The following is a 23,704-nucleotide window of genomic DNA, read 5'->3' as shown; positions in this document are numbered from 1 at the left end:
GCAGCTGTCTTTACTTCTCGAGTCCCAGCTCTCTGCTGTCCTTTCTTCTGTCCCAGCTCTCTGGCTGCCACAGCTCGCAGCTGTCCTATCTTCTGTCCCAGCTCTCTGGCTGCCACAGCTTGCAGCTGTCCGGGGGATTCCATACCTTCTTTCCTTGGCTGCATGTTCGAATCACGTCGGGGTCACCAGATGTTGTATTCATATTGTTGTACAATTATATTTCCTGAGCCTCGTACCTTCTCTCGATGGTTTTCCCATGGCAGATCTTCCCAGCAGTGGTGTTGTTGCTTCTCGGTCAGGGCTCCTCTCCCAGGCTCTCCCTGACCACCCCGCCCCCTTTTATCTCAGCTCTTTCCATGGGCTACAGCTGCTGCCCAATCAAGGACATCACAGCTGCAGCCCATTTACAATGACTAGAACCAGGGCGGGGTCACTAATACAACACAGAGATCTTCAACTGACATACATATACTCACAATACACAAGCTAGCTCAGGCCCCCACATTTCCCCCTTTACTTTTACCAATATTACAGTTACAATATACATATCTGTCCCAGCTCTCAGGCTGCCACAGCTCGCAGCTGTCTTTAATACATACATAGAATATATACATATCCTCCTTTTTTTTTTTTTTTTTCTTTTTTTTTTTCTCTTTTTTTTTTTTTTTTTTTTCTTTTTTTTTCTCTTTTACTTCTAGCAACCCTACAACTACAATACACATACCTGTCCCAGCTCTCAGGCTGCCACAGCTCGCAGCTGTCTTTACCTCTATAGTCCCAGCTTTCAGGCTGCCACAGCTCGCAGCTGTCTTTACCTCTATAGTCCCAGCTCTCAGGCTGCCACACACATATCTGTCCCAGCTCTCAGGCTGCCACAGCTCGCAGCTGTCTTTACCTCTATAGTCCCAGCTTTCAGGCTGCCACAGCTCGCAGCTGTCTTTACCTCTATAGTCCCAGCTCTCAGGCTGCCACACACATATCTGTCCCAGCTCTCAGGCTGCCACAGCTCGCAGCTGTCTTTACCTCTATAGTCCCAGCTCTCAGGCCCCCAGATACACATTCACTCAGCCCCCTACAGTGAAAGGCTGGGAAAAAATGGCCCTAAGTGACATCAGTGGAGGATCAGATTAGATATTAGGGAAAAAAAACACTTGAAGAGTGGTTAGGCATTGGAATAAGTTGCCCAAGGAGGTGGTGAGACATCGTCTCTGGAAGTATTCAAGAAGTGTCTGGATGTGGCACTTGGGGAGATGGTTTAGGGGTGACTGTGGTTGTGTGGGGTTGGCGTTTGGACTGGATGATCTTGAAGGTCTCTTTCAACCTCAGTAGTTCTGTGAACTATTATATTTGTTCACATTGAAATCCTATCTTCAGACTGGTCTAAACAATCACAGAATCACAGAATTTCTAGGTTGGAAGGAACCTTTAAGATCATCGAGTCCAACCCATGTTCTAATACCTCAACTAGATCATGGCAGCAAGTGCCACATCCAGTCTTTTTTTAAACACATCAAGGGATGGTGACTCCACCACCTCCCTGGGTAGATGATTCCAGTATTTGACCACTCTTCCTGTGAAAAACTTCCTCCTTAATTCCAGCCTGTATCTCCCTTGGCACAGCTTGAGACTGTGTCCTCTTGTTCAAGACCAGTCCCCACTGTTCCCTTTTCCACACTTACTGTAACAAGAAGAAGATAGAAATGCTAAAATAACTCTTTTACTGATAGAGAGGCCTTGTTAAACATTGGGATTGTTATGATAATGCACGTGATGCCTACTAAAGCCTGACATTCCTAGGAAAGCCACCAGCAGTGAAGGGTCTTCACAGGGTTATGTTTACATGAGATCACATTTAAAGCCCATTCAAGGTTAGGCAGGTACTTAACCCTTCCCAAGGTTACTGTTCCAGACTCTCCTCAAACGCAGGCAGAATTCTCTCAATTCACACTCAAGCCAACACTTGACAGTTCTCTCTCCAGTCCTTCAGAACAGAAAATGCCTGTGTGGCTGCTATAAAAATACCCCACAGCTCTGCAGCTATTTTAGGAAGCAAATTCCTTGCAGGTGGAGGTTTACTGAAGCTGCTCTGTTCCACTTCAGGCTGCCACCAGCGGAGCTGCTGATGGGAGAGAGGCATTTGCTGTCACCCAGGCAATGTTTGAAAAGGGGTCTGTGTGGGGCTGCTGTGGGACCTGTGGGAAGCTGCAGTAAACAAGAAAACTGTGGCTGGCACAGCCCAGGAGGCTCCGAGCAGCTGCCTGGCACAGATAGGGTTTCGTGGGCCTTGCCAGGGGCATTTGAGCTGCTGCTGCTCCTCCCTCTCCAGCTCCAGCTCAGCAGCACCTCGGGAGAAAACAGCCCACGGCCCCAGCTTACAGCCAGCGCTGGTGTGAAAAACGCCAATCACTTGTTTTATAAATTTTTTTTAAAAGTTTAACAGTAATAAAATGTTTTAAAAAATAGTAATACAATTAGAGTAATAATAATTTGGACAATTTGAATTAGGACAATATGAGACAATAGAAACAAAGAGTTATGGGCGGTCCAGGTACCTTTTTCTGGGCAGCATACGCCCAAAAAAGGACACGTTAACAGAGGATTAACCCTTAAAAACAACAGCCTGTTGCATATTCATACATCTCATACATGATGCATAAATTCCATTCAAACACAGGATTCTGTCTGGTCATTGTCAACTTCTTCCTCATAATCTTAACAGCATCATCCTGCCCGAGCGAGGCAGGAAGAAGTTCATTTCTCCAGATAATGGAGCAATAAATTCTCTTTCTCTGAAAGATTTAGGTGTCCTGTGACTGCTATCTCAGTGTGAGTCCTTTCTTTAGGAAAAAAAAAGCATTTCACATAGCATAGTTTCTATTTTAACATTTTGTTACTACCTAAAACTATATTTAACACGCTACTTAAGAGAATAAACACACCATTACTTTCTAACACAACACATATAATATTCATTTTCATATTTGTGAAAAGGCAATCATAAAATACATGCATTTTTCACAGCTGGCACAGCCCACGGCTTCATCACTCTGCTGGGGAAGAAGAAGCAATCAATCCATCAAAATGTGAGACTGAGGGCAATAAAATCCGTGTGTTTTAGGAAAGAAAACATTCCTGTTCTGTGACCAGGTCAGGTCTTCATGCAGCTCCACTGCTCCAAAAGGCAGAGCTCAGGGTCTGTGTGTCCTGATGTTTTCCCTGTCCAGTCCTGACCTTATAATTCCGGCTTTGAGAGCTTTGTTTTTCTCCAAGCCAGATAAATGGCAATTTGAAAACCAAGTGGTATGGTTGAGATGGGAAGGGCTGCTTTTCCTGACTCTGGAGAGGGGGATGTTTATGTGGGAAAAGGCTTTTTTAGGAGCACTGATATTATATTCCAGAGATGACAGATGGTTCAAAATCTGCACTGTGAGTTAGCCTACAGATTTATGGTAGGCTCATGATATGAAAAGGAACAGAAAAACTTATAACCTAACCAAACTGATTTCTAGGCTAAAAAAAGTATAAACTATAGATTGCTTATCAACAGAGAAGCTCCACATTATTTTCATAGAAAACCACATCACGTTGAAAGTATTATTTTGGAACTATTTTGACTGATACTATATGAATCACCTTTGAGGAAGTGTAACCACATATAGAAACCCAAATTGAGAGCATAATCCTACTACATTCTCTGTATTTGAAACCTCAGTTCAGGTTATGGAAGACTTCCCCCATCAAACCATAAGTGCTACCACTGTCTGAGGAAGTGGTGAGAAACACAAAAGCTCCTGCTCATCTACATCTCACTGAAAGACAGCTTTAGACTTCTTGTGGTGTACTCATGGGACAGAAAGCAGGAATAAAAAGATTAAATTAAACCATAACACATCCAAGTCAATCGCAGCACAACCTCCTTAGAGTGTTGTTACTTCAGCTTCCCAGGGACAGAACATTACTAGCAGTGCTTAACTAAATGCAAGGAACATTTCAGCTCAATGCAATTTCAAAATTAAACCAGAAAATCTCTTTGGCCCAAATACTCGGCTAAAGTATAAAAATATACTGATAAAGTCAGAAAAATACTGACTTTCCATGGATTACCAATGACTCAATGTGCTGTAACACCTCAAGCAGTCCCAAGGTTGCTGTGAGCACCTCTGGGCCTTGGAGCTCTCCAGAAGCTCTTGCAGGAGGACAGAAACCCAGGGTAGATCTCTCCACCAGCCAAGGAGAGCAGTTTGGTCCAGAAATGGCCAGGCATAGTCATGGCCAGCTTGGTGCACAACAGCCTGAGGTGAAATCCTACTGCTGTTCCAACCCCCTGCCATGGGCAGGGCCACCTTCCATGCTGGATAGTATGGTGGATATGGTAGAGGCTGATAAATTAACAGTAAATGTTAATTCGATATTAATTTACTGTTATTTACCAGATGCTGGTAACTCCTTCCATCAGAAACTGACTTTCTTACCTCTCTGAGGACTCCAGAACATTAACCAGAAAACCCAGAAGATCAAACATTTTGAGGGACCAGACTCACTGAAAACAAGTGGGACCCAATTCAGTGTAACCTCCATGTTCCAGAGCCAATATCTACCTCTTAGTTAAGTAAAAAACAAACAAATAACCCACACACATCTTTAAAACATTTCTTCTCATCTTGATAACACAACTCAAAGGAGGATTTCAAAGTGCAGTATAAATATTATTGATGTGAATATCCAAGCTGGTGGCATTACTACTAATTTCTGATTATTTCTATTTCATTAATGGTTTATGTCTGTTTTAAATTACAAGAAAGTGAGACACTAAAATCATACAGGAAGAATCATATGAGGACATGATATATCAGTTCTCAGTTTTCAACTCCAGTTTTAAAGCAAGAGTGCAAGAAAGTTAAGGCAAGATGATTCTACAGGTAATTTCAGGATATTCAGGCCAGCTCCATGCTTTGGTTAGCATGGGTATCAGAATGCCACATGCTAAATATAACAGCTGCAAAATTGCTGTGAGTTCACAGGCCATGCAGACCAAGTGTCTCTTTCTGGCCCACATTCACGGATTGGTATTTCTTCTGGGTACTATAAACATTTTAGGGAGTGGCTGGGCACCTGCTTTCTTACTAGGACCTGCATAATTTTTATTTTAAAACACAGGAAAACAAGAAACTGTCATACAGCTTGAAAAAGAAAGTATTTTCTCACAAGTGTTTGACTAGGATTTCTGGTGTGAATTTAATAGAGTTCTTTCCTCCAGGGTCTTTTGTCATTTCATTCATCCTTTTTAATCCCTCCATTTTACACAGCTAATAACAGCATTGTGATGAAATGCATGGTGAACTGAGATAAACATGAAAGCAGAGCTCTCCAGCTGGAGCTGGACTGATACAGAGCAGCCTCCAGCCCAACCCAGACACAAGGGAGAGGAAAGCAGAAGGAAGCACATCTCTGTTCTGAAGCCATGGAGCACTAATGAATAATCAATCAGATCTGCTGCCTACACCTCTGAACTCAGCTTCAACTACCAGGACAACTCTTTGCCTCTAATTAAAATAAATTAGAAGAAACATGGCCATTTAGTGGCTAATCCTAAATCATGGTGTGGGGATAAGTGGTACAAAACAGCAGCTGGGGCAGCCCAAATAACACCCTGACCCCAAGAACCTCCCAGGGCTGTCCCAGGGCAGCATCAGCCCCACGGGGGTGACACCCATCGTGGCAGGGTGATGGGAGAGGCTCCCCAGAGCACTCCACAGGCTGGGGCTGGTCAGCACCCACAGGGTACCAGGCTCACTATGGGATGCACGGGCACACAGCGGGCTCGGGCTCGCACACGGAATGGAAAGCACAGCAAAATGCCAGCCCTGTGGCACCTCTTGTTTCACATCTTCTCCTCCACATACTCGCCCACAATGGTCACAATGCACCCACTGAACCTCTGGGGCTCTCCTGGAGAACATCTGGGACAGCCAGCACCCACCTGAGCTTGCACTGATAACGCTCAGGGCAGAGCAGGAGCACTTGCTCCAGGGCTGGATCTGGAGGAGCCAGGCTCACCCAGGAACAAAGGAGCAGCACCCATCCCCTGCCAGAGATAAATCATGAGCCCCTGGCCCTATCCAGTCAAATGTTCAGTATCTTCATCTCTGGACTCCTGTTCCTCCTTGCTTACCCTTGCTTTGAAGAATTATTTTTATATTTATAATCGGAATTTCCTTTGCTGCACCTTGTTTCCATTGCCTCTCCCTATTGAAAACAGGGAACCCCTGACACAGGGAATGGTTGGCATCTGACTCCATGACTCAGAATGCTGAACAATTGCTTTATTAAAACTATACTACATTCCATTAATACTATATTATAACTATACTAAAGAGATACTATACTATACAAAAGATAGTGAAGAATACTGAAGAAAAACCTGTGACTGTCTGCCACAGCTTTGAGCCAACTGGCCAAGGAATCGAAACCATCCTCAGCAGAACCAATTGCCAAATCACTTCAGGTAAACAAACTTCCAAACACATTCCACATGTGCAAAAACAACAGGAGCAGCAAGTAGAGATAAGAATTGTTTTCTCTCCTCTCTGTGCTTCTCCAGAAAACATCCTGAGAGGGAATTATGTCTTTCTCTGTTTGGAGAATGTGAATGCCACATCTCCCCCTTTTGCTGAGCCTCCACAAAAAGCCTTTTCTGTAACAATCCTCCTCGTTTTTGAAGACAGCAATGACATCTCCCCTTCACCATTTTGTATTAAGGCTGAACAAACACCCCACTCATCTGCCCTGGTGCACCATGCACTCCAACCCTCTTCCACCAGACTCACTGGAGCCAGGGCTCTCCTCCTACCAGGGAAACTCAAATGGGATTCTCCACTCCAGCCAGCAACTGTGACATCCCCCACAGCTGTGAAATAGAGGGGAACCTGCTGGCTAATCCTCTTGCTACCCCAGCCCTGCGCTGAGATCTGGAAGAGAACAGCTCTCCATCATTCCTATGGTCAGAGGCACAGCAGGGCCAGGGATCCACTCCCTGAATGGTGAGGGGATTCTTCCCTGCTGCTTGGAGAACCTTCTTCCTCAGCCCCAGCACTCCCTTTCCTGTGTTTGGTGCTGTCCCCAGGGAGCCAGGCTGGGGAACACCCCTGGACTGCCAAGGGGAGCATGTGGAGAATAGCAGCACACTGCCCTGACTCTGGCACTTCACACAGAATGGGTGCTGTTAGCAGAGCTCCGAAACGAGGGGCAGGGAGACGAAATGAGTATTTACAAACAGCGCTCTAATTCTCTTGCTTGGCCATTTTTGGTGAGCTAGAGGAACAGCTGGATTTCCCTTATCTCTAGAGCCACACACAAGGCTTTGTGTCATTAACTGTGCAGTTCACTACAATGGTTTTATGGTAATGCTGTTGCAGGATCTGTTCTTTCACAAAGCCATGAGCAGAGAGGTCATTAGCAGCTTATGCCAAACACCATGGCCCACAGTACATGTCTGCAGATAAAATGACACAACCTTTCTTCTGCTGGAGCTGGGAGCCTCACAGGGAAACTGAATTACCCACACATGGCTAATAGTCATGCTAGGATAATTTTTAAAAAGATCAAGGGCTGCAAAGCCTTGATCAAGCTAAAATTGATTTAAAGAGCTTTCTTAAATGACAATCTCCTCCAGAGCCCCTAAACTCATCCTTCAGAGGTTGGAGAACTGTATTTTCAGGGTAAATAAAGAAAGATTAAATGAAACTGCTCCAAAGAAAAGTTATATTCAGCACTGTTGTAGGGTTGATCTATGTTAGTAATAGGACAAATACACACTCCAGGGTCCAGGAATCTTTAATTTTTCTGATCTAATCATTCTAAAAGGCTTTTCAGGGCTTGAGGACACAGCAGTACCCTAGGCACAGAAATACCAGCACCTCAGTAAGCCTTCACCATGTTCAATCAGTTCTCTCCAAGTCTTTGGGAAATAGCTGAGTTCTCAGATGCCCTTTGTACATTTTGTACTTTGCACATCAGCCCAGCTGAGCATTCCCCTGCTTGGGCATCCATCATGCAGCGCTGACACACAAAAGCTGCATCTGTTGTGCCTTTAACTGGCTTGGGTGGGGCAGGACTTGGTCACTTTTCTGGCTCAGAGCTCACCAGCTCACAGTGTGGGTGGGCCAAGGTAGCCCAGGTGGAGATTCAGCCTCCAAAATGCATCCCATCCTCTCAGCGACACTTGAATATTGCCCAGAACTGCAGCTGAAGTTAAATACCTCTGCCTTGTAATTCACTGGGCAGGTGCAGGGGACAGACACAACTCAGGCAATCTGTACAGAGCACTCTAAAATATCTTTTGTTTTGCTTAACAAAGAGTATAAATGTACAAGTGTAATACTGGAACTCAGACACATTTCCTTAGCCATTCTGGAGTGTTTATTAAAATGCCAGGATTCTCTTCTGAACTTTGAAATCTCTCTACATGTATTTAACTTTCCTACATCATAATTCACCTCACAAGTAAATATACTTCTACTACAAAAAGACAATTCCTTCCCTATTCCTCCAAAATAATATTCTCTTTTTAATACCTCCAGGCTTTGTATTCCTTGAGCAATATTCAATTCCCTTTTAAATTTCTGATATTTTCCAATCTTACCATAGATTCTCCCTGAAGCTTAACAGGTTAAACACTTTCCTGTTACACCAAAATACTAGATTTCAATCCCTGTAATATTCTAGTAAGTGAAGTTTGGGTCTTTAACTAAAGGTAAGAGAGATAAAGGGTTTCTTTTTACTTCCACTGATTTTTACAGCACAGCCACTATTCACCTACATTATATTTGCTAAACAACCATCTACATTATATTCTCTTAACAACCACTTATTACCTAAGGTGCAGGCAAGGCTCAGCAAGGACAGGTATCTGCTGAAGCATTTCCTGGCACAGCAGCTCATATTGAGAGCTTTACCACGACATCTGACAATTTGAGACTTTGGACAAACAGATACCTAGGGTAAAAACCTTCAGAGGAGGCTGAGATGACAGGTATCTACATGTTCCATTGCTGGGAAATAAATGGTTTTCACCACTGGAAATCAGCAGCTTGGTCACAGGCCAGGCAGTGTGAGATCAAAAAAGAGAAGTTGCAGTTTGCAGGCGCTGCTTCTGTGCCACCCCCACCATTACACAGAGAGACAATCTCACTGTGAGCACATCCCAGCAATTCCCACATTTGCTCATTTATTCTCATCAGGTGATTTCTTGGAAGCAATTACAGGAACATTTCCATTCAAAATAAAGTATCAGGCAATAGTTTCTCAGAAAAGAGCATGCACACAGCCTCGCAGGTTCAGAGTACAAATCAAAATATCTGATGCTCACAGATGTATGCAATATATGCACATATTCTAGATTGTGCCAGTTGGGATTTAAAATGCAGTTTCACAATTTGAAGACATCAGGTTTTTTTAATGCCTCAATACAGCAGTGTTGCTATCCAGATACTCAATCCTCCTTCTGACAGAAGATGTCATGTTCCCATTTGCATTCAGTTTTGATCTCTACCAGAATTCTCATACGTGTCTGAATTTCAGGCTTTAGCTGAGAGCCTTAGGGAGCAAAAGGGATAAGTCATGGTGCTCTCCTCTGTTCTGCATTTCCCCAAACACTCAGATCAAAGCCTGTGGCACAGGCACAGCTCCATCCCCACACCATGAGGAATGGCACTTTGTCTCAGGCTGGCTAAGAGCCCATGCACTGCACAATTCTGAGCAGAAGGGGCTTTGCCTCTCGTCCTTCTTTTGGCTTAGGGACTTCACCTCTTTTCCATTCTCACCTTTCCTCTCACACATATACCTTTCAGCTGGCAGCTACTCAAAATGTAAAATAAAATATAAACTGAGGCTTAGGAGCCAGATGGAGACTTCACAGAAATAACTGGAGAGGAAAGCAAAGGGGAAGACAGCCAATTCTTCAAGGACCATTTCAGAGATTTCTAAATAGGCAGCTGCTTGAGAAGGCAGCTTGTACTCTTTGTGGGATAGCATGTGCTATCTCATGCATGCTTTTCCATCATTAATATTCATTAATACTGCTGGGTTAAATGCCACAGCCCAGGGTCTGTCCTCTCTCTCAGGCAAGGGGATTCACACAGGAGGATGACAATATTGCAAATATTGCCACTCTAAATAAAGCATTTCTATTTTGAAATGAAATGGTTAAAGTGTTTCAAACACATGTAGCTGTATAAAATGTGTCCGGAGAACTGGATTTACACAGACTTGAGCCATTTATGGCCTGGCTGCTCAGAGTGAGGTTTCTTGGTCTCAAGAACATACATAAATTATAATAGTGTTTGAATAGGGACCTGGTTTGTTACAGCCAAGTATCTGCAAACCTCAGCAGAATAATAATTGAAAAAGAAAGCTGAGCTATTCCAGTATAGCTGTACAGAACATCTGAGTGCAAAAAATCTCAGGACACACTATATCAAAGAGATGAAAAATGTCTCATCTGTGAATAAATCCTTGGGGGTGGAGGGTATGATTCTACAGAATGGGTTTACATGAGATTAAATATGAATTACCACAAACTACATGGAAAGCAGACTGGTTAATTTTAAAGTACCATGCAAAATCAGGCATAGTATTTGTAAATTTAAAATGCATGTCCTTATTTATGGACAGAAGGGAAGAGCCTTTCAGTGGCTGTCTGCAGGGTCTCAAGCAGCTCTGCTGGTTTTGCAGCGATCCAGGAGCAATGCACAGGAACAGGCAGAGGGTGTGCATCATCAATCACATCTGTCACATCCCCCCAGGGCCTGGAAAGGGCTGTCAGCGAGCTGCTGGCCTGTCCAGCTCTGCAGAGCAGTGGATCAGGATGAGCTCAGAGCCAGTGGAGCAGCCATGGTCAGCCAGCACCCCGTGTAACAGAGCTCCACACGAGGTACGGGCATGAAGCAGGAGAGATCACAGAGTTCCAGCCTGTCTGGTGTGATTAAAGCACCTTTAAATACGTGCCAGGGTGCAAGAAGGCGTTTGCATTCTTTAGATTGAATCTAAAGGGAAGGTGGTCATGCTCCTCACCCTCAGCCCTCAGTGGGTATTTCCATTTCTTAGAGAAAAGCTGGATGGTGGAGCTCAGCAGAGCTCCAGAGTGAGGCCAGGGGTGTCCTGGTTACAGCTTTGGGATTGGCTCGGGTTGCTGAAGTGCAGGCAAAGCCATATTCCTATTTAGTGATGAAATTCCCAACACTAAAATGAAAGGATCATGACAGAATCATGCTTTTAGGAGCCTTCATCTGTCACCACTCAAAGGGCACTTTAACTCAAAGCTCATCAAGAACACAAGTCCTCCATTGACCTGGCCAGCTTCAGTCCCATAATATTCCATTTTCCTCCATTGACCTGGCCAGCTTCAGTCCCATAATATTCCATTTTCCTCCACTGACCTGGCCAACTTCAGTCCCATAATATTCCATTTTCCTCCATTGACCTGGCCAACCTCAGTCCCATAATATTCCATTTTCCAGGATGCAGCTGGCACCCTCTGCAAGGCCCTCACCATTCTGAACTACAAACACAACCTCAGGTCTCCCACCTGGGTGGATTTACACCACTCACAGACCTCAGCAAAGCAACACCAGTTGACACAACTTGAAGCTCTGGTATTGCCCTAGGGATGACAAAATTATTGAGGTTTGCATTGAAACAGCATTTTTCAGCTACTTATTTAGTTTGTCTGCAGAAAATCCAGCCTTGATTCTTCAGGTTTACCACAAGCCAGGATTGGGATTTTTTTTTGTGGCAGTTCTTGCTAAAATTTGGCACTGCACCCCTTAGCCTATTTATAAGGTCAAAATAGAGAAGCTGTAATTATTCCAGATACAAACTTTTTTCCCTCCTCATCACGTACTCTGACTTCTTTCTTAGTGACATTCAGAAGCTTTCTATTGAATTTCATCGTTTTTGTTTGGATGATCACACTTCATTTCACACAGATTTTGTAACTGATCATGTGGCTGTAAGGCTTTTCTGAGCACATGAAATTATACATTTATTTGATTGCTAGATTAGAGGAAAAGAGTTTGTGCAATTCCTGATGAACTGAAGAATCTCCAAATCTTCTAAGAGAGTGTGGGGTTCCTCAATTATCTCTAAGTGTTCACCATGAATTCCCATCTTAGAGGCAGCTGTAACAGAACACACCTAACACAAGGATCTCACAATGCTGCCCAAATTCTGATAAAAACAGATTTATGGGAGATCACAAGCAGGCACCAGGATAGGCAGCAGAACACAAGGATTTTGGCAGACCTGCTCAAAAGGACCACAAAAGTCTCCATTGCAGGCTCATGACAGTTACAGCTCTATAAATACCCAGATACGGATGTATCTGTGAGGTATACAGATTATGTCCTGAGAAAGCATCATTAGACCTCAGGTCCTCCATAAATCACTGGAGTCAGCAGGGGATTGGTTTGACTGATTGCACTCTGACAGTTCTGAAAAGAGGTGAGCACAGTGTGATGAGCATGAGGAAATTCCTACAACATTTATAGAGGAAACCATTTGCTCTTAACTCAGTGTTTGTGTTCTTAAGGTATATTTTAAAACAGCAGCTTCCTCTCTGCATTTGATCCTATGAGAAAGACCCTTTCTGTATATAGGACAGCAGAGTGTGTTGCCATGGAAACTATTATGATCTACTTAAATTCAACAGATCCAGCCTTCCGGGGTATATTCCCCAGAGTATCTCAATTTAATTATTAATGTTCTTTCTAAACAGCAACACCTTTCTGTTTTGACCAAATTCCTTATAAGCAAAGTGAAAACAGCAAACCTGGAAAGCAGAGTCCTTTGTTCAGCTACCAAACAGGTACAATTAAGCCGGGGGAAATGCAAACTGCCTCCAGGCTGCCCAGGCAATGAGCTTTAACTCAGACCCAGATGAATTGTTTGGAAGGAGGAAAGTCTCATTCAGTGCTTGTGTCCATCATGCCCCTGGCACCTCTGCTCTGTGGTTTCCAGCAAAAATACCAGCTAGGATTGTGGGATTCTTTTGCAGAGGGACGTGCTCAGTGGGATCTTGTGATGGTGTTCACAGGGGTTCTTGGATGAGGGAAGAGATGAGGATCTGACTCCACATTTCAGAAGGCTTGATTTATTATTTTATAATATATATTACATTAAAACTATACTAAAAGAATAGAAGAAAAGGTTTCATCAGAAGGCTGGCTAAGAATACAAGAGAAAGGAATGATAACAAAGGCTTCTGTCTCAGAGAGTCTGAGCCATCTCACTGTGATTGGCCATTAGTTAGAAACAACCACATGAGACCAATCCCAGATGCACCTGTTGCATTCCACAGCAGCAGATAATTAATGTTTGCATTTTGTTCCTGAGGCCTCTCAGCTTCTCAGGAGGAAAAATCCCAAGGAAAGGATTTTCCATAAAAGATGTCTGCAACAGGATCTAAACACTGACCAGCAATTTCTTTGCACATAACCACCTGTCTTGCAGTCATTCTCAAGTCAAACCACTCATTCTTTTTCCATCAAATACATGACTGAACCCAAAGCCTTTTAGCCTCAGGGCAGCTCCAGCATCCCCCTCTCTCTTTCACATGCCACCATGAATTCTGCAGGTAGAGTTAGGAGCCAGATGGTGTTACTGAGCCTGACCTGACACCAGGGATAGTTTCTTGTGGGTCACATAACCTGAGTGTCTCACAGGTCTAAGTTTAGACACACACAGACCTCGTCCTCCCAAGCAGAAGAGGCAGCAGGACAAGCAGAACCCTTCCATGAGCAGAATGAGGCTCAAGAGCTTCAAAGTGCTCATCCACAACAGGGCCTAAGGCAGAGCAGGACCCAGAGCAGTCCTGTGGGAACTGCCCAAGCCAGAACAACCACCTCATCACGAGGGCAGACTTGCTGTGAGCAGCTCTCCTCACATGCTCACAGCAAGTGCCAGAGCATTGTGCTGAATACATCAAGACAAAGGTGACCATCAAATATTGTGGTGAATGGAGAAGGTCATCTTCCTGTGATTGCTCTGCTCTTTGCCATCACCAGGTGTTTCCCACCTGTCCTTCCCTGCAAGGCTGTTCTTCCTGAAATGCCACACCAGATTCCTGCTTTCACTTCTCCATGAATGCTCCTCAGGGACAGACAGCCAGGAGAGCTCTGCCACAGAAGAAGCTGGTCTATGTAAAACATCTCAGAGCACCCCATGACTTCTGACCGTTGGCTTGGAAATTTCAGCTCAGAATTCATGTTTACCTGCCCCCTCCAATTCTGCTCCACTGGGGGTACCTCATGCCCACACCAGGCTCTGCCATGGGCAAAACAGAACTGGTAGTTTTCACAGACAGAGATTATCACTATTTTACACTTACCAAATCAGGAAAGAATAAATAATTTGCCCTCTTCCCACTGCACTGAATCCAGGTTCTTGATATTCTCATATAAAATCTGCAGCACAAGCCCCTTCCTTGGTTATAAACCTCCCTCAAAACATGAGGCAAGAAATGTCTGTCAGTTTTTGGCTTTCCAGTGCAAACATTTATTTATAGGCTGGAAACAGGAGACAGAATAAATGAGCTGAATGAAAGGAAGCAGCAGCAGGAACTCAACAGGACAGAAGTGTTTCTCCTGCAGGAGCTGCAACTGTTCATTAATGCTGACAGCACTGGACTGCCTGGTAAATTCACAGGCAGGTACACACATGGTCCTGGCATCCCTGGGATCTGTCCAAAAAGGCACAACATTCCAGACATGAGGGGCATTCTTTGTAGCTCCTCACAAATAGGTTCTTCAATATTGGTTTTGTTCTCCTGTAAAATTTGCCATTTTTGGAAAGCAAAATATTACTATTGGCTCCACGAGAGAGAAAGGGGAAAGAGAGGCTGCAGCTTCACTGAGCAATTGATGGATCCCTTCTTTGAATCTGGATGTTTATTTGTCAGCAATTGGTGCCTGAGCAGTCAGGGATGCAGCAAGCAGCATCTGAAGAAACAAACAAGCCTTTCCTAAGCACGACACCAGTTGTCCCCTGTCACTGCCAAGAGTAAATCTCCAACTTGACACCCAATCCTCTGCCTCCATATAAATGTGTGTGTGTGAAACACAATCCTTGCTCTTCGTCTCTACTTACTGTACAAGCAGCTTCTCTCCTTTGATGCCACCCCTGCCCTGCTTCTGCCTCTGTGACCATTTTTACAGCCTGCAGATCGCTGCTTTGCCACCCAGAGCAAGTTCAAATCCCCTGCCCTCCCCTTTTCTTCTTTCTTGTCTGCAAGGAACAAACAGCAGGGTTCTCTGCTGAGGAGTTATGCCTGTTCTGAGGCTCACAGCAGAAGATGGAGTGGTTCTGTGTACAAATCCTGGGAAAGTTCCACCCATGTTTTTAGCTCTGCCATGGTGCTCCAGGCCCGGAGTGCCTTCCCAATCCCACCTGTGGAATAAGCAGGTGTGCCCTGCTACCTCAGATCATCCTCTTCAAAAGCACACAAGTCATGGAAAGATAAAACACAGTCTTCATTTTGTCACTTCTTCCAGCTCTTTCTCACCACTCTGCTCACCATCTGCTTTGCCTGTATTTTATCAGTTTAAATTACTCCATGCATGTAAAATGCCAAATCAGAGCATGAACACCTTACCAGCAAGAGTGTCACACAGAAATTACTGAGGAGCACAGGATCAAGAGTGACTTACCTAGAATGCAGAATTGCATGTATTCATACCTTATTTATTTTTCTATCTCTACAGAACTTAGAAGAACCAGCTAGAGACTATCCCCCACTGTCTAGGTGTTGTAAGATAAAAAACACCAAATGAACTTGCTGCCCACAAGGGTTTGCAATCTAAGTAGCATACCAGTGATAACAAAAGTATGTGAGACCTTCCCTGCAAAAAGCAGCATGTGATTAACTTCAAGCACAGAGGTGATCTAAGGGAGACTTTGCCACATGAGCCTGATCACACGGATGGATCCCTTCATTAGACCTCACAAGACCTACCTGAAACCTGAGTGGCCCCAAGTGGACAAGCCAACAAAAGGGAACCTAGACTCACATCCTTGCTGCCTAACGAAGACATAGAAGAAATTTTGCCACACAAAGATTCTGCAGCAATCCAAACTGCCTAATACTACTGCAGCTCTCAGATCTTCATCCACCTTTAGCCTGATCAGCCTGAGAGTTCCCAAGGTGTCAGCTCTGCCTGCTGAGACATGGAAGCAGAAACACAAACGCAGTGCTCAGTATTCAAAACCAACTGCTCAGGCAGTTGGAGGTGGGAATGTATGTTGTCTTCCTTCATTGAATTTGTACCAAGCATTTCCCCTTGACCCAACAGCTCTCCATGCAACACAGAACCCCTGATGGAAGCTCCAGTCTCACTCTGTTAACTGCACTAAGAGCACATGAAAGCGTTTTTCAACATTTTCTAATCACCGGACCGTCCAAACCTTTGAAAGAAACACACAGCTTATTTTATATCCCACTGTTCCTTAAGGATAGATGATAAATAAGTCGCATGGAATTGGCAAAATGTTGAAATGTTGATATTTTACAAAACTGTAATTCAATAGATATAATTACAAAACTTGTGACTAAAAAAGAGTAAAAGGTGGCATCTTCTATCTAAATCAGTTAGGACATAACTGCCTGTGTGAGGTTTCTGGTTTAGAGCTGAAACACTGACTGACCACAGCTCAAGTAAGTACCTTGGATCTAAATCCCCCTCCTGTGATTAGCAAACCAATTTTAGGCAGTCTAATGCCTGATTTAGTAGTCTGTATTAAGCAGTCTGGCTTTTGCCTTCTGCTGACTTTTACCCTAGGGACAGCACTGAGGATCTGAAAGGGAACAGGTCATGATTCAGAATACTTTGGCCTTTGGTTGTTTGACTGCCTCAGTAGCATCTATTTAAGTATGCAGTTTTGCTCTATCCCTCTCACACCATCAAAAATCCACAAAAGCCACACACACATTTCCTAATTCCCTTTATCAGGTTCCCTTTTATTAATTTATTGGGCAAGGGGTCTGGAGGAAATATGTTACCTGTTACCCTGTGGAATTCTGGACACATCACTTATCTTGGTGTGTCTTGGTGCCCTTACCCATGCAATGGCAGTAAAAACCCCTCTAATGACACAACAATAAATAAATGATTCAAAGTGCTTTAATGCAGCAAAATGAATGGAAAGGGTCCCAAAAAGGCAAAATACTGTACAAAGGCAAAGCCCCTTGGCTGTATCCCATAGGTGCCAGGCTGGGAAAGCATCCTCCCAGAACCAGCCAGATCTGTGATGTGCACACCAGAAAACCTTCCCCACTGGGGCCAGGAGCATTCCCAGCACATCTGTGCTGGGCAGGAGAAGCTGGGTCAGCCCCTGCTGTGCCCTGCAGCGTGATCACAGGGTCACATTTCACACCAAGGGCACAGCAAATGCCGCACCTGCGCTGGCTGCTCCTCTGTCACTGTCACCAACGGGTTCTGCCCCCTCAGCAGGGCCAAAGGCTGCAGCAGGGATGCACATCAACAGCCACAGAGACCGTGTGCCCTTCACACTGCAGTGCAAGCCTGCAGCCTCTGTTCTGGAGGCATTACACCACTTTTACACAGGTAAAGTTTATCAGTAAACTCCAAAAATGGCAGGGGGTCTGCCCTTCCCACTTCCCAGCTCCAGAGCACAGAAGAGTCCACCCCAAACTCATCCCACAGCCTTGGCTGCACTTTGGGTCCTTTGCTGTATTTTCAGATAATTTTACACCTCTGGCGTGGGGCCTGCAGAGAGCAATGAACACCCAAATCCCTCACGTCACCTGCCAGCACCAAGTAAAGCAGGCTGTGAAGGACCTCAGTGCAGATAAGAATTGTTTCCTCTGAGCTTTCCCACAGCTTCTCAGGAAAATCCTGGGAGAGAATTAAGTCTCTGTTCAGAGAATATGTGAATACTACAGACCTTCACATACATGATGCATGTCAACTAAAACACAAATGCAGATGTATCAATAACCAACACATGATATATATCAAGTGGTAACATCAGCTGAAATGCTGAGTGTCAATAACCAACAGCTTGAAGCTGTGCTCTGCTTTTATGAGAGCAGTCCCTGCCTGCTTGAGTGGATGCTGCCTCTGCCTCTCATAAAGAAGACACAAGTTATCATTTTCTACCTTCAGATCATATCCATGATATGACTTTCCAGGGTTTGTTTCATTCATAAATTTCTTCAGGCTTCCTATACACATGAAAAGTGGGAGGAGGAAGGATCTGCTCAGTTTCTGTAAAATGGAAATTCTTTACAGATACAAAGATGAAATCAACGTCTGACTCAGTAGCACTATGAATTGACACCAGATGAGGATGGGGTGGCCAATCTCACAGCCTTGCACAATAACCAAGAAAGAGAAAGCTAACAAACTGCGATAGGGAAGGAAATCTTCACACATCAGGTTAAAGGATTCTTTGGTTCCCCTTTGATTTTGTTCAGACTCCAACTCCTTCCAGGGACAGCCAGCACACAGGGATGGGAATTCCCAGTGAACATTCCTAAAGCTGCCATTCTGCTTCACATCAAAACATAAGAGATCAGAGAGACCATTAATGATATTTTGATTTAAAAGAAAATAAATGCAGGCAAAAAAAGCATAATTAAGGCTGTGATTTTTCACCATGAAGAACATATTCAACCATTTTATACTAATTTGCAATGCACTTCTAAGCTTCTCACAGGAGGAAACCAATGCCTAAGTCATCACATAGCATCATATCATCTACTGATAACCTGTCTAACCCAGCTTTGTTTCTACTGACATTTCCTTCCTCTGCCACGTGTTCCAGATTGAAAGTCTTTCAAGAGGCAGTGTGATGTGTCTAACTTTCAGAATGGGAGCCAGAACCTTTACTTCTGTTCTGTGTGATCCCAAGCACATAAACCAAGTTTCATGTTTCTGAGCAAGGACAGGATTCCCATGCCAATACAACAGGCTGCATTTATATACATCACTTTTAACTTCCAGATAACAGCCAACAATGGCTGTCCAGCATTGCCAGTGCTGTGCACTGCAGCTGAACTGGTCTGCAGTTACAAAGATCCCAAGTCCTTCTCCTAGAGAGGCCTGTGCCTTTTGAGGGAAATTGAATCTCCTTTGAAATTAAGAGCAATAACCTGTAGTGCTAAGACAGACCAATGGTCCCTTCTGGTCTGCCTCAGGGAAGATAAATTCACAACAGTTCATTGTCCTTCACAGATGAGGAAACTGAGTTACAGGTGCTCCAGGATGTCCTTTAAGATGTACCCAGAGAAGAAGAATCAAAAAAAAGGCTGTAATTAACCCACAAATAATGATGTTATCCCACTCCAGTTATTGTGAGAGGCATAGGAACGAGTCACTCCAAGATGCAACAGCTGCAATTCCAGGGATCACAGGCATCCCTTGGTGGAAAAGTCATCTGTAATCCACTGCCACGAGAAAAGAAATATCCTGATTTTGTTCTCACTGAGTGAAAAAACGACCTGGGAATAGAACCACGGGAGAATGAGAATTGAGCTCTTAGAGGGAAAAGACATCCAGGGACACAATTATCTTTTTGTTTCACATTTTTACAGTACCTAGGGCAGATTCTGAATGTAATATCCTTGACTTTAACACACAGCTATGGCAGAGATGCTGCTCTGAAGGTGTCACTTCTCTGCTGAGGGTCCCCAGCACACAGCTCTGCAGGCAGAACAGAACCAGCCAGCACTCTGGACACAAAGCCCAAACACTAAAGGTGAAATGAGGCGAGAGAGGTTTGCAGGGAGCTGCCTGGCTTCCTGCTGAAAAAGGTGAGAAGTGCTACAGGTTCCTCTCCTTCAGCAATGTTTTAGAAATAGAAACAGCCAGGACGGAACCAGTAACAACCAAATCAGAGACAGTGGAAGCAGCAAAGCACCAAAGAGACAAAGCAAAGGCTTGTTTTTGTTTAAAGCCCTTTCTGTTCGCTGAGTCATATCAGACATAGCCCCTGTGGAGATCAGCAGAAGTCATAAGAGCACAAATCAACATTCACAGCGTGACTAAACCACACCACACCACTTTCTTCATAATCCTTATCAGTTAATAAGATTTAATAAAAAAACAACTACACAGGCACAAGCAGAGGGGAAAAAAGCCCAACCAGGTGGCCATTCTGCTTAAGCACAGCTATCTGTCCTGATGGATCAACCAGTGATTCATAATGAGGTGGGGAAACTGGATTAAATAGACTAAATCTTTGCCTTGATCCTACTGTGAAGACCTCCTGTACACCAAGGAGTCAGGGATCCAAATCCCAGTTATCCTGGCTGTCTGGCCTGCGGTGGGATGCACATTCCTCCTGGATGCAGGAGAAACTTGCTCATCACCTGACACTAAACCACCTGTCCATCTTTGTTTTCATTTAAGTGTAGCAACAAGCTCTCCTGTGAACATCCTTTTCATCTGGCAGTAGGAGTGAGGAATGGAAATGTCTTTAGAAATAAAAAGAAAAGGCTCTGAGAGTTGAAAATATCAAAGTGTAAGGGAACATTTGCACAGACAGAGCTGCATGGTGTGCTGTATCAGGCTGGAGGGCTCCTCCTTGTCAGACAGCTCAGGGTTTCTGGGATCTGATGGAATGTAAGTTTATTTATACTCTCCTCTTTTTTATGCAATGCTACCTCTAGCAAATTGTGTTTTAAGCAATACTCTGAACAGTCCAGGTTTCTTACTGGGATCTTAACAAACCAGCAGTTCCTGGTGCAAAACAGTCTTAAAGGATGGATGTACACTCAGCAGTGGAAAGAAAAGTGATGACCAAGCTTGGCTTTCCCTAGGTTTCCTTGCAGAATTCTTACTTATTATTATGACTATTAAATAATTAATATTTACAGTGCATATTCATTATTTGCTACTGAAAATGCAGCATAACAAATAACTGGTACTGCCCTCTGCACAGCTGAGTCCATGCTGTGACATGTTATTCTGATAACACTGAAGAGAACAGGAAGGTCTGTGTGCTCAGCTAATGAATTACCTGACTGGTCAACTGCTCCAGGTCCTGCCCCTAGCAGGCTTTTACCCAGCCCATGTGTCTTAAATGCAATCATCTGTGTAGATGTGCATGTGCTCAGACAAGTTAAACTACCATCTCTGTGTAGACATTCTTTGTTCTTGAGGATTAGCTGGGTTACACGATGATGTGGGGTTTTTCAAAGTGGAAATTACTCTAGTAGAGAAGGAAGAAAAGCTGCCTTAGACAATACATGCTACAGCTCACATTGCTGGCAGAGATATCTGCACGGTTATACTGTTCAGATTAAATCTCTTAAATATTTAACACTCTTTCCCAGAATGAAGTGCAAGCCAAATAATGGCTAGCTGCAGCTGAATCCAGATGACAAACCTCCAGGGGCTAAATTCAACTCCAGAGCCCCCTAAAACCTTCACATCTGACACTCAATGTCTTACTGATACTAAGATGAAGGTGGGTTTTCCTTTTGATATTTCATCTTATGGCAAAACAGACCTTGAAAATGCTTTTCTGGAAACATGCTGATGGTGCAACATCATGGCACATTTCTTTCAGACAAAGAAAGTGACAGGCCCTCGCAGACACTACAAAATAACTTAAGAGCACAACAGATGTCCTCCTGAATCTGCAGGAGAGGCACCTGTATGTGTGTGATGGAGAAAACAGGCAAATTACTAATCTGATGCCATATATCAGCCTTGCCCAGCCACATTTCCAGAGGGAGATCAGCCATCCTGCTGCCCCACCTTAAGACTGTAATCTCCCTCCTCCAGGAATTTTCCAAATTACATCCAAAACGCCTTTTTCTCCCTAAACCTCTTCTCAGATGAGGCAGATAAACATACACCTCGGGCTTGCTCCGTTTCCCCCTGTTGCCTGGGAAGAATTTCCAGGGAATTTTTACATCTATTCCCACCTAGAGCAGTTTCAGCCATGGAACAGCTGCAGGAGGAACGCAAAGAGCCACACGCTTCTTCTCCCGGACCGACAGGTTAAAGGGAGAGCGAGATCGCCTTTTGAGGGGATGGGCGGCCAGTCGCAAAGAGGAAAGGAATATTTGATATTTATTTCGCGAAACAGACAGAAGAAAGCGGCGGCGGCGGCTGGGAGACCCCGCGGCCGCCTCTCCCACGCCCCCTCGCGAACCCCCGAGCCCGGTAACAAAGCAGCGAGACAGATCCGTGTCCATTCTCCCACCCGCGGATGCTCCATTGCCCCTCGGAACCCCCTGAGCCCGGTAACAAAGCACCGAGACAGATCCGTGTCCATTCTCCCACCCGTGGATGCTCCATTGCCCCTCAGGAACCCCCTGAGCCCGGTAACAAAGCACCGAGACAGATCCGTGTCCATTCTCCCACCCGTAGATGCTCCATTGCCTCTCAGGAACCCCCGAGCCCGTAACAAAGCACCGAGACAGATCCGTGTCCATTCTCCCACCCGTGGATGCTCCATTGCCCCTCAGGAACCCCCTGAGCCCGGTAACAAAGCACCGAGACAGATCCGTGTCCATTCTCCCACCCGTGGATGCTCCATTGCCCCTCGGAACCCCCGAGCCCGTAACAAAGCAGCGAGACAGATCCGTGTCGATTTTCCCACCCGTGGATGCTCCATTGCCCCTCCGGCCGATGTCACCCGCTCTCTTCCTCCGCTGTCACCTTGCGCTGCACAGCGCGGCACCGCTTTACCCTCCACCCCTCCCGGTGATTTTCTCACGCTGGAAAATCCCACCTGACCCACCTGCCTCACCCTCCGGGCAGCCGAGCACCCCGGCCCCGACAACACCCCGCTGAATTTAGCCCGGTACCCAGGCAGGGCCGGCGGACGGGCGCGCCGCACACACACACACACACAGAGCACGCTGCAGGTGCCGGGCGCAGCTACTCACACCACGAGGCGGGAGATGATCCATGAGACCATGGCGCTGCCGTGTGCCGCAGGGCCGGCTCTCCCGGCTCGCCCGCCGTGCTCGCCCGCTGCCGGCCGCCGCCCGAGTGCGCGGGGAGGGCGGCTCGGCCATCCGGCCCCGCAGCCTCAGCGCAGCCTCACTGGCGGCACCGCCCGCAGCCAACGCGCAGCCGGGCCCGGCCGCCCACTCTGGGCAGGGCCCGCAGCCGCCCCCCGCGGGAGGAGGAGCGGCAGGAGGAGCGGGAGGAGCCCCCCGAGCTGCCCGCGTTCCCCAGAGGGAGCTCTGGCCTGTGGAAAGGGTCCCTGCCCCAGCCGCAGGTACGCGGGCGCTTCTGGAGCGCCGCGGCGAGCGGGACACCAAGGAAACCCAAGGGACTGTTCGCATCAAAGGAACAGGCGAAGCTGAGGCTCGGGGTCCATAGAAAGAGAGGGGTTTCCCCGGTTCTCCCCACACCCTAAAGGGTCCAGGCACAAGGGTACTGCCACAGGATCCAGGTAAATTCCCATCAAGCACGAATCGCTCCTCAACATCACTTTTCATTAGCAGATCTCACGGATCGCTCAAAGTCCAATTTCCACGAGGAACAGCTGCCCACACACAAAACAACATATGTTGGTTTGACCTGCAGGTTGGCCTCTTTAAGTTTCCTTTGGGTTCTTTTCCTTCCTTTCACTGAGACATGGCAAATGTGGTTAGATTGCCCAAAATCATCTCCCCTGCTTTGGTTTTCCCCTTCTACTGGAAACACATTCACCCATGGCAATTAAT

At 45.4% G+C, this 23,704-nt stretch overlaps 1 protein-coding gene across 7 annotated transcripts in view; it reads right to left on the bottom strand.

Annotated features, from left to right (window-relative positions):
* The window catches only part of REEP1 (receptor accessory protein 1), a 74,081-nt gene extending 51,077 nt beyond the window's left edge, over positions 1-23,004 (bottom strand). For 5 of the 7 annotated variants that reach the window (XM_063157907.1, XM_063157908.1, XM_063157910.1 and 2 more), the window contains exon 1: positions 22,916-23,004. In XM_063157907.1, the coding sequence (XP_063013977.1) occupies positions 22,916-22,947 (32 nt within the window). In that variant the 5' untranslated portion in view covers positions 22,948-23,004. Of the gene's footprint in view, positions 1-21,946; positions 21,966-22,767; positions 22,879-22,915 lie in introns of those variants that run through there. The other 2 variants (XM_063157911.1, XM_063157912.1) reach the window with 2 other exon arrangements.
* Positions 23,005-23,704: the final 700 nt, after the last annotated feature.

This window comes from Melospiza melodia, chromosome 5 (assembly GCF_035770615.1).
Source record: "Melospiza melodia melodia isolate bMelMel2 chromosome 5, bMelMel2.pri, whole genome shotgun sequence".
NCBI classification, from domain to species: Eukaryota; Metazoa; Chordata; class Aves; order Passeriformes; family Passerellidae; genus Melospiza; species Melospiza melodia.
Note: the sequence above shows the minus strand (reverse complement) of the source record. Positions and strands in the feature narration are given on the sequence as shown.